This window comes from Pseudopodoces humilis, chromosome 8, assembly GCF_049639895.1.
Source record: "Pseudopodoces humilis isolate 2021_Gansu_Grassland_sample_001 chromosome 8, ASM4963989v1, whole genome shotgun sequence".
Taxonomy (NCBI): domain Eukaryota; kingdom Metazoa; phylum Chordata; class Aves; order Passeriformes; family Paridae; genus Pseudopodoces; species Pseudopodoces humilis.
Genome location: NC_142207.1, coordinates 22,757,523 through 22,771,870, shown reverse-complemented (window position 1 = coordinate 22,771,870; position 14,348 = coordinate 22,757,523). Strand labels below are relative to the sequence as shown.

The following is a 14,348-nucleotide window of genomic DNA, read 5'->3' as shown; positions in this document are numbered from 1 at the left end:
TTGTGAGATTTGCACATTCTTTTCGTTTTCTGGATTAATTTTTTTTACATATTAATATACAGGTATCAGTGATGATTGTGTACTGTACACACATAATATCTTAAAGTTTTTCAGATATACTATGGACATTGGTATTTCCTATGTCAATGTTTAATATCTTTAAAATTCCTATTGTAGCACGTAGGGAGGTTGAGGAAGAGGAAGAAGTCGTTTCTACAGAACTGGAGATCTCTCACGTTGAAGGTGAATAAAGTCTTTGCATCAACATCTGCCCCATTTTTCTGAACTTTCATGTTATCTGTATGTAACAGTTTACCAAAGGATACCATATCAGAACTGAGATCTTTCAATTTCTCTATCGCTCTGCTCTCAAAGCTTCAAGCCTTTCTGCATTTTTATCTTATTCTTCTTCATGACTACTTTACATAATTCCTTTAATAGCTTTTTGTGAGATGAGTTTGTTGTATCTGTTTGATAAAACAGAATAGTTTTTTACATTTAGTGTTTGCTTATATACCATGTTAAGAGTAGCCTACTGTGGTTTACCAATTATTTTAACTGTCTCCTAAATGATCACCACCTGTCTTTTAAAGTGCCTGAGATACCAAAGAGGCGTGTTCCAGAAGAAAGAAAGCCTGTTCCTGTCCCCAAAACAGAAGCTCCACCAGCTAAAGGTATTTCTACTGCTCTAGTAAAAAAAAAGAAAGAAGCAAAGCCCAAACAAATTTTCTTTCTTTCTATTACTTTTCACATTTTCTTTACTATATTTAGGAATTTACTCTATGTGTCTTTGTTTTCGCTCTATCTCTGTATGCATTATTTGATTTTGCATTGTCTCTGTTGCACAATTTCAGTATTTCAATTGTGCTATAACTTAGATTACAGCTTGAATTTGTCTCAACTTGGGCCCTTCTCTTTCGTAACTACCTTGTGCTTATTATTTCTATTTCAGTTGTGTGGCTTTTGCAGGCAAGTGTAGAATGTTTTTACTTCAAGAGAGTAAAAGGAAAGGTGCTAATGCAATGATTTTAACATAGGAGTTTTATACTGTATTATAATATCTTTCCTGTACTGTCCACATTTGTCCAAATGGCTGTACATTGTATTATGTTGGTTGCAGTGCTCAGCTCCTTGTCCAAGCACCGTATAAAACAATCTTGCATTACTCAAATCTGCATTAATGTTCCGAAAACTAAAGGTCTCTTACTTTAACAATGTTTTTCAAAGTGCCTGAAGTCCCAAAGAAACCTGTTCCAGAAAAGAAAGTTGCTGTTGCTAAGAAGGAAGTGGCTCCCCCAGCAAAAGGTACAGCATCTTTTGAATGTGGGCTTTAACCAGTTCTGTGCTATTGTCCTCTTTTCCTAACTTCTCTTATGTTCTCAACACATATGATAAATGTAATCTTTGTGTGTTACGTCTGAATGTTTGTTCTCATCTAAGGCATTCAAAAGTCTTAGAATGATTACTTAGATGAATTTTAATACCTTTAGAGCTTTTCAAGGGCCTAGAAAACCTGTGCCTGAAGAAAAAGTACATGTTCTTTTTCCCAAAGAGAACAACTGCATGCCAGAGACAATTATTCATGGAGTGCATACTACTTGTTGAGTTCTATTTTCCTGTTAGTCTGTACGTAAGCATGTTCGTGTTAGAATTTATATTTTATGTATAATTCTCTGTACATCCACAAGATTTTTAAAAACCTGATAATATATTTGAGCCCATTCTTCAGTTAAGAAATCAGTCTTAAGGCATTTGATAGTCTTCCAGTAACTGGTTTGATTTTGGTTTTTATCAAACATATGTTGCTCTTGTCATGTATCTTTCTATGTTAACTGTATGAATGTGTTATGTGGTGTGTCTTGACATTCTTAAAAATGGATTTATGAAATCTATAATACTCAAATAAATCTTTGAAATTTAGAATTCAGTTATCTTATATTTTATGGTTTTTAAGTGCCAGAGGTTCCTAAGAAAGCTCCCCCAGAGAAAAAGGTTGCTGTTCCAAAAAGAGAGGAAGCTCCAACACCTAAAGGTACACTTAAAAAAATAATGTTCTTTTCTTATTATCTTTATTATTAGCATCTTGTTTATGTCAAATTTTGGGTTTGATTGCTAAATTAATCTGGTTTTACTGGTACTTCATCTATGTTAACATGTATCTTTTGTGTCAGTTTTGTGTATAGGTGTGCCGTAGATTTATTCTCTAAAAACTTGTCAATTTAAGGTAATTATATTATAACTAATATCTTTGAAGTGCCAGAAATACCTAAAAAAAAAACAGCTCCAGAAGAAAAAATGCCATATGTTCCTAAACTAGAAACTCCCCCTGCAAAAGGTACAATATAGCTCACTTTAATATAATTATTGTAATATTTAGAACATTGTATTTATCTCAATTTGGTCGACTGTCATGTTTGGTAAGCAAAACATGTCCACGTGTAATCTTTCTCAACAACACATTTCTCTTACATGATGCATGTGACAGTTTTTACTTCAAATGTTCTAAAACAAATACTTTTTTTAAGTGCCTGCAGTTCCTAAGAAACCTGTCCCTAAAGAAAAAGTGCCTCCTGCTGTTGCTAAAAAAATTGAGGCTCCTCCAGCTAAAGGTATGCTTTCCAGTAGAATACAAGAATATGCTGTTGCCCAGCTTCTGTCTAAATGTTCTGTGTGGTTATTTGTTGTTGATTTGTGTTCCCCTGTGAGTTCTGCTGTTCTGATTTAGACAATGAATCATTACAGTATGTTGTATCTCTTATGCAATACTTATACAGTATTCTTTCTAAATATTGAATCTCTGTTAAATGTTATGTGCTCAGTACCCTTCTTTGGAAACCTAATTTAGCATTTTGAAACTGTTTTCACAATGGAATTGAAAAAGCATACATTTAATATCATTATCTTTCAAAGTGCCTGAAGTGCAGAAGAAAGCCACTTTTGAAGAAAGAGTACTTATTACAGAAGAAAGAATATCTGTTGCCATTCCAGAGGAAATCCCATCACCTGAAGGTACACTATAAACAGACAATAGTGAGAAACTTGTGCTATGTCTGCAAGTCTGTTGTTCTAATATCAAGATCAAAATACACCAAATTTTTTTTTATAATTATCTCATATGAGTTTTGTGTTGAACTGCAGGCAGTTAAAAGCCTCCTAAAGTGCCACTTACAATTTCAGTCTTGAACGTCAGGATCCCACCACATTGACAGGAATGGAAACTACTCCTGAATACAATGATCTTCAGATCAGGGGCTCAGAAATTTTCAGTAGCAAATATGGATGTGTTTATTATAGACTCCATAAATTAGGGCTGTAACCATCCATTTGTCATACTCACTACAAAGCTCTCTGTAGCCCTGAAAATAAAATACTGCTTCCCTCTGCAGTGTTAGCTTCTCACCAGCTTTCAGTTCTCATTCTCATGTTCAGGGAAGATAAAGATCAGTTGTTTTAGGTTAGTATAATTCCACAAAATATCTGCTTCAAGATAACTGAAATCAGCATTTTGTCTGTTTTTATATCCCATTAATAACTATCCAGTCAAGACAATTTTCACTTTCCTATAAAAACCATAAATGAATATTTAGAAGAAAATTTGGAACATGTCTATCTAAAACATGAACTTGCAAATACACACCCATATGGATAGTGTTAATTTCTGTTTGTCTCCAGAACTAGTTGAGGTCTTCCCTGATACAGTCACCTCTGTAGATGAGTACATGCCAGGATTTCCTTTCAGTTCTTGACCTATCCATCTCATTTTTTCCTTTCCTCACTTTCATATGGTTGGATCAAAGATCAAGTTTGATTCTTTTTTCCCCCACTTGAGCTGTTGCATTGGGGAAATTTGGGGAGCTGAGGCATTCTAATGAACAGACAGTTGACCAGTGAATGGTATCAGATACAACAACACACAATAGGGAACCTGGGATGTGGACAAACCACATAATTTAGAACAAATCATAAATATGTATGTGCACAGCACTTTCTGGATTGTATGCATATCTGTCATTGTAATATAGAAGTTCTAAGAATTGGTCTTCATCTTCTCTATCTATTAATCCTTCCCTTTCTCCATCTATCCATCCAACAAAAGACTAAAACTAATAATTTTCCTTAAAGAACCAACAGTTGAAGAATGGTCTGAAGAAGAAAGAGAGGAAGTTTCTATTTCCATTCACAGAGAAGAGATTTCTGAAGGTACGACAACAGTTCAGGAACACTAGGCAAAAGCAAAAAATCAATTTTTGGTCTATACCAAATAGACAGTTTGGATTAATATCTGTTTTATTCATACGGAAAAAAATACTACTATAAAAATATGTTTTGTAACTTATAATTTCATTGTCTATGACATCTGTTGCTTGCTTTTGAAAAGTGGAGTAGCTAATCCTTTTTAAATACAGTGCAAATAAGAAGTTATCTCTTTGATAGTGAGATCTATCAGGACTTCTTTCTGTTTACAAAACTCCTCTGTTGGAAATTTCTCTTCCACCAGGTTGCTTGGATAAAGTAAATGTTCTTCCAAATATCAGGATGCACTGGGGTTCCTCAGATAATTTCATTGTAAAATAACTATATTGTTTCCACCTGTAAGTTTATTGGTGGAAGGAGTTTGGGACTGTGAAGGACAGTAACACTGACTATTACTAAGTTTCTATGACTAGTGACACCACAGATTTTTCCAGGGACATCTTTAGTAAAGGAATTTTTTCAGTATTCAAGAAAGGTTTCTCAAAATGGAAAAAATTCAACATTAGTGAGTTAGTGGGCAGAGGAAATGGAGCATTTTCAAATTCCACACAAATACAAGATGAGAGCTTAGGCTCTCGGTTCCATTTAAGTTGCTTGGAGTGTCTCCATTGGCCTCAGAGGAAGCAGGATGGCTTGAATGTAGATTTTGTCATCCTAGAGGAGTCTATTAATAAAGCACACTGTTTATTTTTGTCTTACAAATATTTTGTTGCTTACCAGGGCCATAAAGACAGGAATATATGTCAAATACTTAAACTTAAGTATTTTTATATTTCACTCTTTTTAAAAGTGACTGAAGAAGAGTCTTACTACATAGAGGAGAAAGTAACTGTTCCAAAAAGAGAGGAAGCCCCACCCACAAAAGGTATAAGTTCATTTCACTACAACATATGAGTTGTTTCATCATTCTTAACATTATGTTGCCACTTCATGTCTATGTACATTTTTGGCATTTTTGTATATGTTTGTGCTATAGTGATACTACTCCTCTATGTAAAACAATGTATTGTAATCTTTTAAAGTGCCTGAAAAGCACAGGAGAGCTGTCCCTGAGCCAAAAGTCACAGCTGCTCTTAAAGAAGCTCCAGGAGTTAAAGGTATAAACCTTTATAACCAGTTCCTTAACCAATTCCTCAACTGGTTGATGTGTCTTCAAAGGGATTATGTTTGTCTTACTGTCTTGCTTGTACATGTTGACATGGGTGGTGTCTTCTCACAGTGATGAATGCTGTCTCAAATTCCATCTTGTACTTTGAAAATTATTGTTTGTGTTAACTCAGTAAAATGCATTTTGTAGTAGGCAATTGCAAGTATTACATTTTAATATTCTTTCTCATCTTCCTTCTCATCTTGCTCATTTTTCTAAAGTTCCTGAAGTTCATAAGAAAGCAGTTCCTAAAGAGAAAGTACCTGTTCCTGTGTCTAAAAAAATGGTGGCTCCACCAGCAAAAGGTATATCTGTGGTTTGCTCCTGTTGCAAAAAAAAAAAGCTTTTTTGCATTTTTTCCATCTTTAACATATATGCCTTGTTTGGGGATTGTATTGTTGATACAACATATATCTCTGGTATCAAATTTCTTCAACATTAAACATGTTTCTATGTCTGTTTGTCTACATGACACCTGTGACCTGTGCTGTCTTGATGAGGTTTATATGTTATTATATGTTATTATATGTTATTTATATGTTATTTCATCTTCTATCTTATACCCGTTGATGAAATAAAACAAATTTTCTAAAGTTACACAATCTTTTTTAAGAACCTGCAGAAGCATTGGTGCCCACTTTTGAGGCAGAATTTGAAGAACCTCCAACAACCAAAGGTAATCAGATTATTACCATGGAATTTTTTTTTTGCAGTGTTTATATTTAGGCATTTCACTAAAATACAGCTTTGTTTGTGAGTATCTGTAACCCTTGCAAGGATCTTCTCTTTCTTTTGACTAATCATTTTGGTGCTATAGATGTAAAGGATGCTCTTCAGCAGTGTCTTACTTTTGTTGCTTGTTTAAGTTTACTTAACATTTTTTTTAAAAAATCAAAATAAGTAGAAGAAGCATATATCTGCATTTAAAATATTGTAATTAAATATTCTTGCACATTATTTTTAAGTGACTGAAGTGCACAGGAAAATTATCACAGAAGAAAAAGTTGCAGTTGCTAAAAAAGAAGTGGCTCCACCAAAGAAAGGTATATATATTTTCAGAGTTACAGAAGAGAAGACTTGTTTCAGAATAGTGGTTTGTATTTCTGTCTAGTTATCTAACACAGACTCTACTGTTCAGTGTTTGCTGTCCTTTTTTCTTTTACTAGAAGAAATGCCAAGTCTCTGATTTGTGTTTTGTTGTCTGCTTATGTTTATATACAGTGATCAATTTAACATGTATTACAATAAACTTTTTTTTAAAAACTGCTAGCAGTGCCCAAGAAGCCTGTGCCAGAAGAAAAAGTACCTGTTCCAATTTCACAGAAAGTGGCAGCTCCACCAGCTAAAGGTATACAAGTTCTTTTTGAACTAGAGATAGTTTTTAAATGTCAGACATCCGTGTGCATCATACAGTCTGCCTAGTTAATCAAATCTGTCTTTCCTGATTTGGTTATAAATGAAAAGGACTTTCATCTTTTCCCCGTCAAAATACTGCTGGGTGTGACAGAGAATGGTCATACACCTTCATTCTTTGAATTTTATAGCTACTGTTTCATTTCACTGATCACTCTGGATGCTTAAATGCTTGCAAAGCTGAGTGACAACATTTAATTAGTGAAAAAAAAAATTGACCACGAAATTTGAAAAAAAGGATCAATGTCTATGATATTGTCAACATTCAGTGAAGTGTTTCAAACTTCTTGTTTCAAACATTGTTCTCTGTTTCTGTGCTTTTCTTGTGTTTGATTTTGTTATGTACCCTGTGTGTGTGGTGTTCTGTGGTTTAATTGAGTTTCTGAAGAATTTAAAGACAAAGTATTTACCTCTTTGATCTTCATTCCATCTTTACGATATGTGAATATTCTGTTCCATTTTTATTTGTTTTTGTCTATCTATTACTCTAATACTAGAATATTATTTTGCTATATATTATTTGTATGTCTCATGTGATTGTTGTGTTTATTATCTTTTCTTTTAAATAGTGTGCTATTTCCTCCTAATTGTTTGTCTATAATTCTTCCATGTGAATTTCAGAATGTGTGTGATTTCTTTTAGAAGCTAGTGTTCTTACAATTACTATCTTTAAAGTGCCAGAAGCACAGAGGAAAACTGCCAGAGAAGAAAGAGTATCCATTGCTGTTCAAAAGAGAAAAGTGTCTCCACCACCAGAAGGTAGTCCTGCCCATGGGTTAATCTGTGAACAGACTGTGCTCATCTAAGACTGCCAGAGCTTCAGGCCTATTGGTCTGGAACATCTCCTGAGGTTCAAATTTAGGATTATAGAATCTTTTAAGTTGGACAAGACACTTAAGGTCATTGAGTCCAACCATTAACTTTATACTACCAAATCCATCACTGTGATCCACTGTAGTCCCGGAGGAACTTCTAAAAAGTCTTTGAGAAATACTATAGACATTTTTCCGTATTACTCTGGGTATGGGAGGTGTCAGGAAATAAGAGTTATTTTTCTAAGAAACTCCAAATAAGACATTTATTATTGTACATGATAGTACATTAGGAAAAAAATTAATGTTAGACTCTGTCTTTGAAGTACCAACAGAAGAAGAACATTGGGCTATGTCAGAGGAAGTATCCGTTTCTCTCCACACAGAAAAGGAGATTTCATACACAGGTATGAAGACTAAAAAGATTCTGTGTCCGAAGTTACATCTTGTTAGCTAGTAAAAATACCAGAGAGAATAAAACAAAATTTCATGTCCTTTGCTATTTCCAGTTTATCATGAAAGTGAAGCTTGTAGAATAAGGCAGCACAGTATTTCATTATTGCAAAATGTTTGATTTTTTTTCTTGGCTTACTGCTGTTCTCATAGTGGAAGCCAAATAATTTCATTAGGTCCTCCTTTTTAAATCCTGACACCTGTCTGACCTTTGAGGAGAAACAGGAGACAGTCTTTGCTTTCATTTAAATTAACATTCTTTACTATTCTGAAAATACAAGCAGTCCTTTCCTGTTCTGTAAAAGCAACTCCTCTCCTAAATCTGAAGGCTAAAGAAAAAATCCTTAGCTCTACTGTTGCCTACATGGCTGAGACACTTAACACAATCCAATGTAATTGATCTACCTGCTCAACAGTCCACAGCCTTTAAGGAAAATTTATTGGTCTTTCACTTGTTCAGTCTATCAATTGGTTTGTGAAAAATGACCCACAAGATGCCTCATGATTACTACTTTTGGATCTGATACTGTTGATAAATGGTAGTATCATATTTGTGTCATGAAAGATTAATACAGACAAATCAGTGTGAAGTTAAATTATGTATTTAGTCTCCAAAGATGGGGGGATAAACATACTATGAGTACTAAAAGTATGATGAAAGACAGTCTTTGGTTCTCTGTAAGGCAAGTATAAGATGCCATCCAGTCTGTAATGAAAGGGGCCAAAGCAGAAGATAACAGTTAAATGTAACAGTTCCCAATGGGGTACCAAACAGTGGTGTTTTAGCTGGAAAGAAAGGATCCGGAGCAACCTGAGCTTTCTGAAAAGGGCGCTCATGCAAAATGCAGTTTTAGTTCTCAAATCCACCAAAGTACCAGTTCCAACCAGTTTTAGTTTAAGATTTCAAATGTAGAGGTACCTGGTACTTATAATTAAATATCAAGGAGGACTATTCCAGAAAATACTTAGAGAGTTAATGAGTCTTTACATTGCCCCAAAAATAACACTAAGCATCAAGACTTGTGGCAGCCACTCATCTATGCTCACTGTAGCTTGTCATGAATAAATCTTCTAGAAATTCTCAAATCTGTCACTGACAGAATGGATTCCACCTCCTAAGGTCAGAAAAAATCTCAAATCTTGTTGCTAGTTAAGCAACTAACTGCCACAGTTATTCTCTGACTTGGCAAGCCTGCCAAGGTAATTTTCTGTGCAGTTTCCAGTTATTGGTCAAAAAATTTCCAAGACATCTGCCTCAGAAGACAAGACCCACACACTTCTGTGAAAGAGAATGTGCTGCTTAAACACAGCATTCTTTCCTGAATAAGTCTTAAAAACTGAACATGTCCATCTTAATCTTTTGGCAATGAAAATCAGCAGACTAAGCTTCACTGTTGGCAGCAGTGGATGAAGCAGGAATCATATCATCTGCTTCTACTGGTATCTTGAAAAGTTTATTGTTTCTTAATTGAAAAGAAGCCTAATGACTTCCCTAGCTACTTGCCCAATGACAATAAGCGTGTTTGTCTTTTATATGTCAACCATGTGTTTGTAAGATATCTTTTTCTGTTTCTTGTCAAGAATACTTTTGCTTTTAAACAATTTACATATAAAAAATCTTAAATGTAATTGTACTGTATCTTTTAAGTGCCTGATGTACCAGAGAGGGCTATCATTGAAGAAAGAGTACCAATTTATCCTCCTAAAAAAATGGCAAGACCACCAGCCAAAGGTATACTGGACAGAGTATTGAAATATGGTGTCAATGTTATTTGTGTCTTGTATGTTCTGTGTACAGTGAGTACCAATGTTTTTTCTATGGAATGTTCTTCCTTTGGTTAATTCTTAGTTGAAAATGCCTTGTGATCCTTATTATTAGAAAGATCTATGTGCTAAATGTTAAGGTTCTTTTAATTGGTATCTTTTTAAGTGCCTGAAGTACGCAAGACAGTTGTCCGAAAAGAAAAAGCGTACGTTGAAGTTCCTCAGTATGAAGAGGAAGAAGAGGTTCCAAGATACAAGGAGGAAGAAACCACCAGATATGAGAAGGAGGTAATCCATTACAAGGAGGAAGTTCACCACTATGAAGAGGTTAGCCACTATGAGGAGGAAGTTCCTCAGTATGAAGAGGAAGAAGTTCCTCAGTATGAAGAGGAAGAAGTTCCTCAGTATGAAGAGGAAGAAGTCATCCATTATGAAGAAGAAGCTGCTTATTATGGAGAGGAAATTGCTGAATATGAGGAGGAAGAGCCACAGGTTCCTCAGTATGAAGAGAAGGCTCCCCTACCAGCTAGAGGTATAGTTTAACTTTAGGGTTTGTGTGAGAAGAAGTAGTATCTTTTCATTCTGTGAGAATACCAAGCTTTTGTTTTAAAATGTTGCAGTGTGCTTTGCAGTGTGCATTTTTTTGTTTATTGATTATTATATAGTGCAGAAAACATGTACATCTACTCTTTACTTGCTGTATATCTATTCTTTACTACTACCTTCATAAATTGAAATGTTCCATGTCACACATGTTCATTCCTCTTTCATATGAACTGTGTATAACCCACTAGGAAAATTTAAACGAGCTTAATTTCATCCTCATCTGGGGTCCAATTTTTCTATTAGACCGTGCTTGAAATACTTAAAAATGCTTATGTAAAATCTGCAATCATAGACAAAAAATATATTTATCTAGAAAATAGCTAGGGTACTTGAAAATAATTTATTTAGGAACACAAGTTACACTGAATTATTTTCAGAAATCTCAGAAATCCCTATGGTTGGTGTTTATTTCTGTCTTGAATGGAATAATATACTTAAGAAAAAATACCCATATTTAAATTATCTTACTTTCAGATGTTTTCCTTAGGACTAATTTTTATGGTATGGGTATACATTTTCTACATTGTTAATACAGGATAAACATAATATTCACTGCTTAGAACTAGGTCATGCCAAGATCTTATATAAAGCCTTTCTGCATCATAGTATAAAGATACAGTTCATGTCTATCCAATTTTCAAAAATTACATCATAATCTAAGAGTATAATTTCCAGTCCCAATCCAAATCATTCTATAGTGTCTTTTTTCCATCAAAGAAGTTCAAAATTTCTTTTCACTAATTAATAATGTCAAAATTATATCTAATATTGTTTGCAGTAGAAATTTTGTCATAAACATGAGAAAAGATGAGGCTGTGCGCTGCAAAAGCCAGGTTAATCCTGAACAGGAAGATTAGTGTTGGCTGAAATTTCCATTGAATCTCTCATAAGAGCTAAGTTTAATTCATATGTGCTCCAATCATTCTTCAGTATGCTCAGAGACAATTCCATTAGAGGAATTATTCTCCTGTAATTGTAAAAATTATATGGACAGTTCTGGGGTTTGGAGTACAAACAAAAGTTTAGATATGTTTTAGTTGAAACCTTTGCCTAACTGTAGTTAAAGTCTGTTGATTTCAGAAGAGTAAAGGGATTTTTTTAAAAGCATTTCATTTACCCAACAAATTGTGGTATAAACTGCTGGGTACTTATAATGTACAGTTCTGTGTGTGAAGTAAGTCAGTTGATAAACTAGATGTGCTTGGGTTCTTTGCATGGAGAAAGCTCTTGGAAATTTTTCAGGAAGAAAATGCAGTCAGCAATTTATATTTAATATATATAAAAGAATATGATCAGATGCAACCTATTACATGCCTGACAAGCACTGGGAACATGTTTCAAACAGCTCATTCAAAAAAGTACAACTCTGACTTAATCTTCTAATCAGCAAAAGAGCCCTTGAAGATGAAAACATTTTTATTGATGGCCTCAATGACTGTGCAGGGAGAATGGACATAACAGCAGCTAATATAATCTGTTTTTTATTTTATTTTGTCCTAATGATAAAGCCCTTTTAAACCATAGCTGTCTGTTTGGAGTATGTGATGTCTGCTTGCATGAGTATGTATTTGTGATGTTTGTTTGCACTTTATGTTCCTGTTGCTATGGAAGTAAATACCTAAAACATTAATGGTATCTTTCAAGTGCCTGAGGTTCCCAAGAAGCCTGCTCCAGAGGGAAAAATACCTGCTCTGAAGAAAAAAGAACCTCCTCCAGCAAAAGGTATATATGATCTCTTTATGTTAGAAGACAACCTCTGAATATGTGATTCACATAATTTTTCAATGCCTTAGTTGCTTATGACTTTTTTCTGTTCTTTTTGAAGATGGGTCTTCATATGACATATTTGTGTTGCTGTCTTTTTTGTTTAATTTCTGTTTTGAGTAGCTTACTGTTTATTTTTTAACCAAAATCATGTTTTTGAAGTGCCCGAGGTGCCAAAGAAACCTGTACCTGAAAAGAAAGTCCAAGTGCCGAAGAAGGAAGTTCCCCCAGCTAAAGGTATATGCACTTGTAACTATCTGTGATCAGAAAGATCTTCTAGCATTTATTTATCTTCTCACTTGTATTAAAAACTAGGATAGAAAAATAATTGTTACTCTTAAGGATTGTGGTTCTTTTTGTTTGTGTTTAATTGTTTTAGTGTGACTGGTTTATATGTTGTGTTGTTTTAGATTTTCATGCAAAGCTCATTATTTAATAATATCTTACTAAGTTCCAGAAGTGCCAAAGAAACCTGTGCCAGAAGAGAAGGTTCCTGTTCCTGTTCCAAAAAAGAAGGAAGTTCCACCAGCCAAAGGTATATGACTTGATATAGCTCTTGACTGAATGTTTTATAAAAAAAATAAATTTTAAATTCAGTCTTTTCTCCTATGTGATGTAGAGTGAAGAAAGTTTTCTATTCTTGACAGTTCTTTGTCATCCAACTTTATTGATTCATATCAATGTTCTTTACCTTATGGGTCAAAAATTAAATTCTTAAGCTACAACAATATTTTTTCAAGTGCCTGAAGTACCAAAGAAACTTGTGCCAGAAGAGAAGATACGTGTCCCAGTGCCTAAAAAAGTTGAAGAGCCTCCACCAGCCAAAGGTACACCATTTCCTGGTTCAGCTGTGTGATTCTATTTTTGTTTCTTCATCTTTACAAGAAGATTGTTACTGCCAGTAACAATTCCATTTTTCAGCCTAATGTGTTTGAACCATGCCCTGAGCTGTTTGATCAGGACACTGTTGTGTTTGTGTCTGTCAGTCTATCCTTACTTTACGCTTTGAAAATGTCTTTGTGTTTTGTTTTGTATTATATCTGTCTTTTGGATCTTATATATCCAAACCATTTTAAAGGACTTACTGTTTCAAAAACAGATGGTCCAAAACACAAAAAATTTACCTAAACAGCCAGACTTACTTCCCCCTTAGCCTTACTAGACCAGTTTGTAGTTCTGTAGTCTCTGTATATTTTTAAGTTTACATCGTGCATAAATCTGTGTAAAAAATCATCAGTGTTAACTTTCACACGCAACTAGCTTTTGCCATATTTGTGTAATTATCTTAATATCAGATATATAGTTATCTTTTTACTAGGTCTAAGTTACATTGAAAATTAATTCCCTAAACAAAAATGTCTTTAAAGTGCCTGAAGTGCCCAAGAAGGTTCCAGAAAAGGCAGTACCTGTCCCTGTACATAAAAAGCCAGAACCTCCACCAGCCAAAGGTATCGCTTCCTGTAGCTGAACATGTGCAGAATGCTTGTTCTTGTTTCTGTGCGTTTGTTGTTAGAACTTAACCGAAGTGTCGCAGCAGTGTGTGACAAATGTACTTGCTAATTCACACTCTTCAGCTTCTGTGTAAGTTGTGTCTAAGTTCTCTACAATTAAAAACTATCTTTAAAGTGCCAGAAATACCAAGACGTCCCAGTGAAGAGGTACCTGTTTTTGCTCCTGAAGAAGAAGAGGAAAAGGTTCCAGAGATACCAGTGAGAGGTACAGCATTCCTTCTTGAAGATTATGAGAGCTTTGTTCAATTCATTTGTAGTTCTTCATCTCCAGTGATTGCTTTAAGCTTGATGTAATTAACCTTCTGAGAGAAGTTTTCTTCTTCTTTCTGGTCTTTGTGACTTTGTTTTTCTAGTTTTAGTTGTTTTGATGCTCTAAAAGCAAATACCAATTTCTTACCTAAACAATATCTTTAAAGTGCCAGAGGTGCCCAAGAGAGCTGTCCCAGAAGCAAAAGTACCTGTTGCAGTTCCTAAAGTAAAGAAAATTCCACCAGCTAAAGGTATATCACATCATGGTACATGGAGATAATTCCTCACCCTCTTATTTTCAAATTTCAGTGGAACCTAATTTTAACATTAAATTTATACTCATGTGAATTCAGGTCTTTGATTATAGCACTCTGC

General features: G+C 34.5%; 1 protein-coding gene across 32 annotated transcripts in view; it reads left to right on the top strand.

Annotated features, from left to right (window-relative positions):
* Positions 1-14,348, top strand: part of TTN (titin) — a 239,931-nt gene that overhangs the window by 93,007 nt on the left and 132,576 nt on the right. For 18 of the 32 annotated variants that reach the window (XM_088058544.1, XM_088058541.1, XM_088058539.1 and 15 more), the window contains 24 exons: positions 178-243; positions 594-674; positions 1,228-1,305; positions 1,955-2,032; positions 2,526-2,609; positions 2,911-3,009; positions 4,123-4,200; positions 5,045-5,119; positions 5,277-5,351; positions 5,623-5,706; positions 6,015-6,077; positions 6,367-6,444; positions 6,672-6,749; positions 7,490-7,573; positions 7,953-8,033; positions 9,728-9,811; positions 10,010-10,375; positions 12,094-12,171; positions 12,376-12,450; positions 12,665-12,748; positions 12,954-13,040; positions 13,581-13,661; positions 13,840-13,929; positions 14,141-14,224. In XM_088058544.1, coding sequence (XP_087914670.1) covers positions 178-243; positions 594-674; positions 1,228-1,305; positions 1,955-2,032; positions 2,526-2,609; positions 2,911-3,009; positions 4,123-4,200; positions 5,045-5,119; positions 5,277-5,351; positions 5,623-5,706; positions 6,015-6,077; positions 6,367-6,444; positions 6,672-6,749; positions 7,490-7,573; positions 7,953-8,033; positions 9,728-9,811; positions 10,010-10,375; positions 12,094-12,171; positions 12,376-12,450; positions 12,665-12,748; positions 12,954-13,040; positions 13,581-13,661; positions 13,840-13,929; positions 14,141-14,224 — 2,211 coding nt within the window. The remainder of the gene's footprint in view (positions 1-177; positions 244-593; positions 675-1,227; positions 1,306-1,954; positions 2,033-2,525; positions 2,610-2,910; positions 3,010-4,122; positions 4,201-5,044; positions 5,120-5,276; positions 5,352-5,622; positions 5,707-6,014; positions 6,078-6,366; positions 6,445-6,671; positions 6,750-7,489; positions 7,574-7,952; positions 8,034-9,727; positions 9,812-10,009; positions 10,376-12,093; positions 12,172-12,375; positions 12,451-12,664; positions 12,749-12,953; positions 13,041-13,580; positions 13,662-13,839; positions 13,930-14,140; positions 14,225-14,348) is intronic. The other 14 variants (XM_088058554.1, XM_088058545.1, XM_088058536.1 and 11 more) reach the window with 9 other exon arrangements.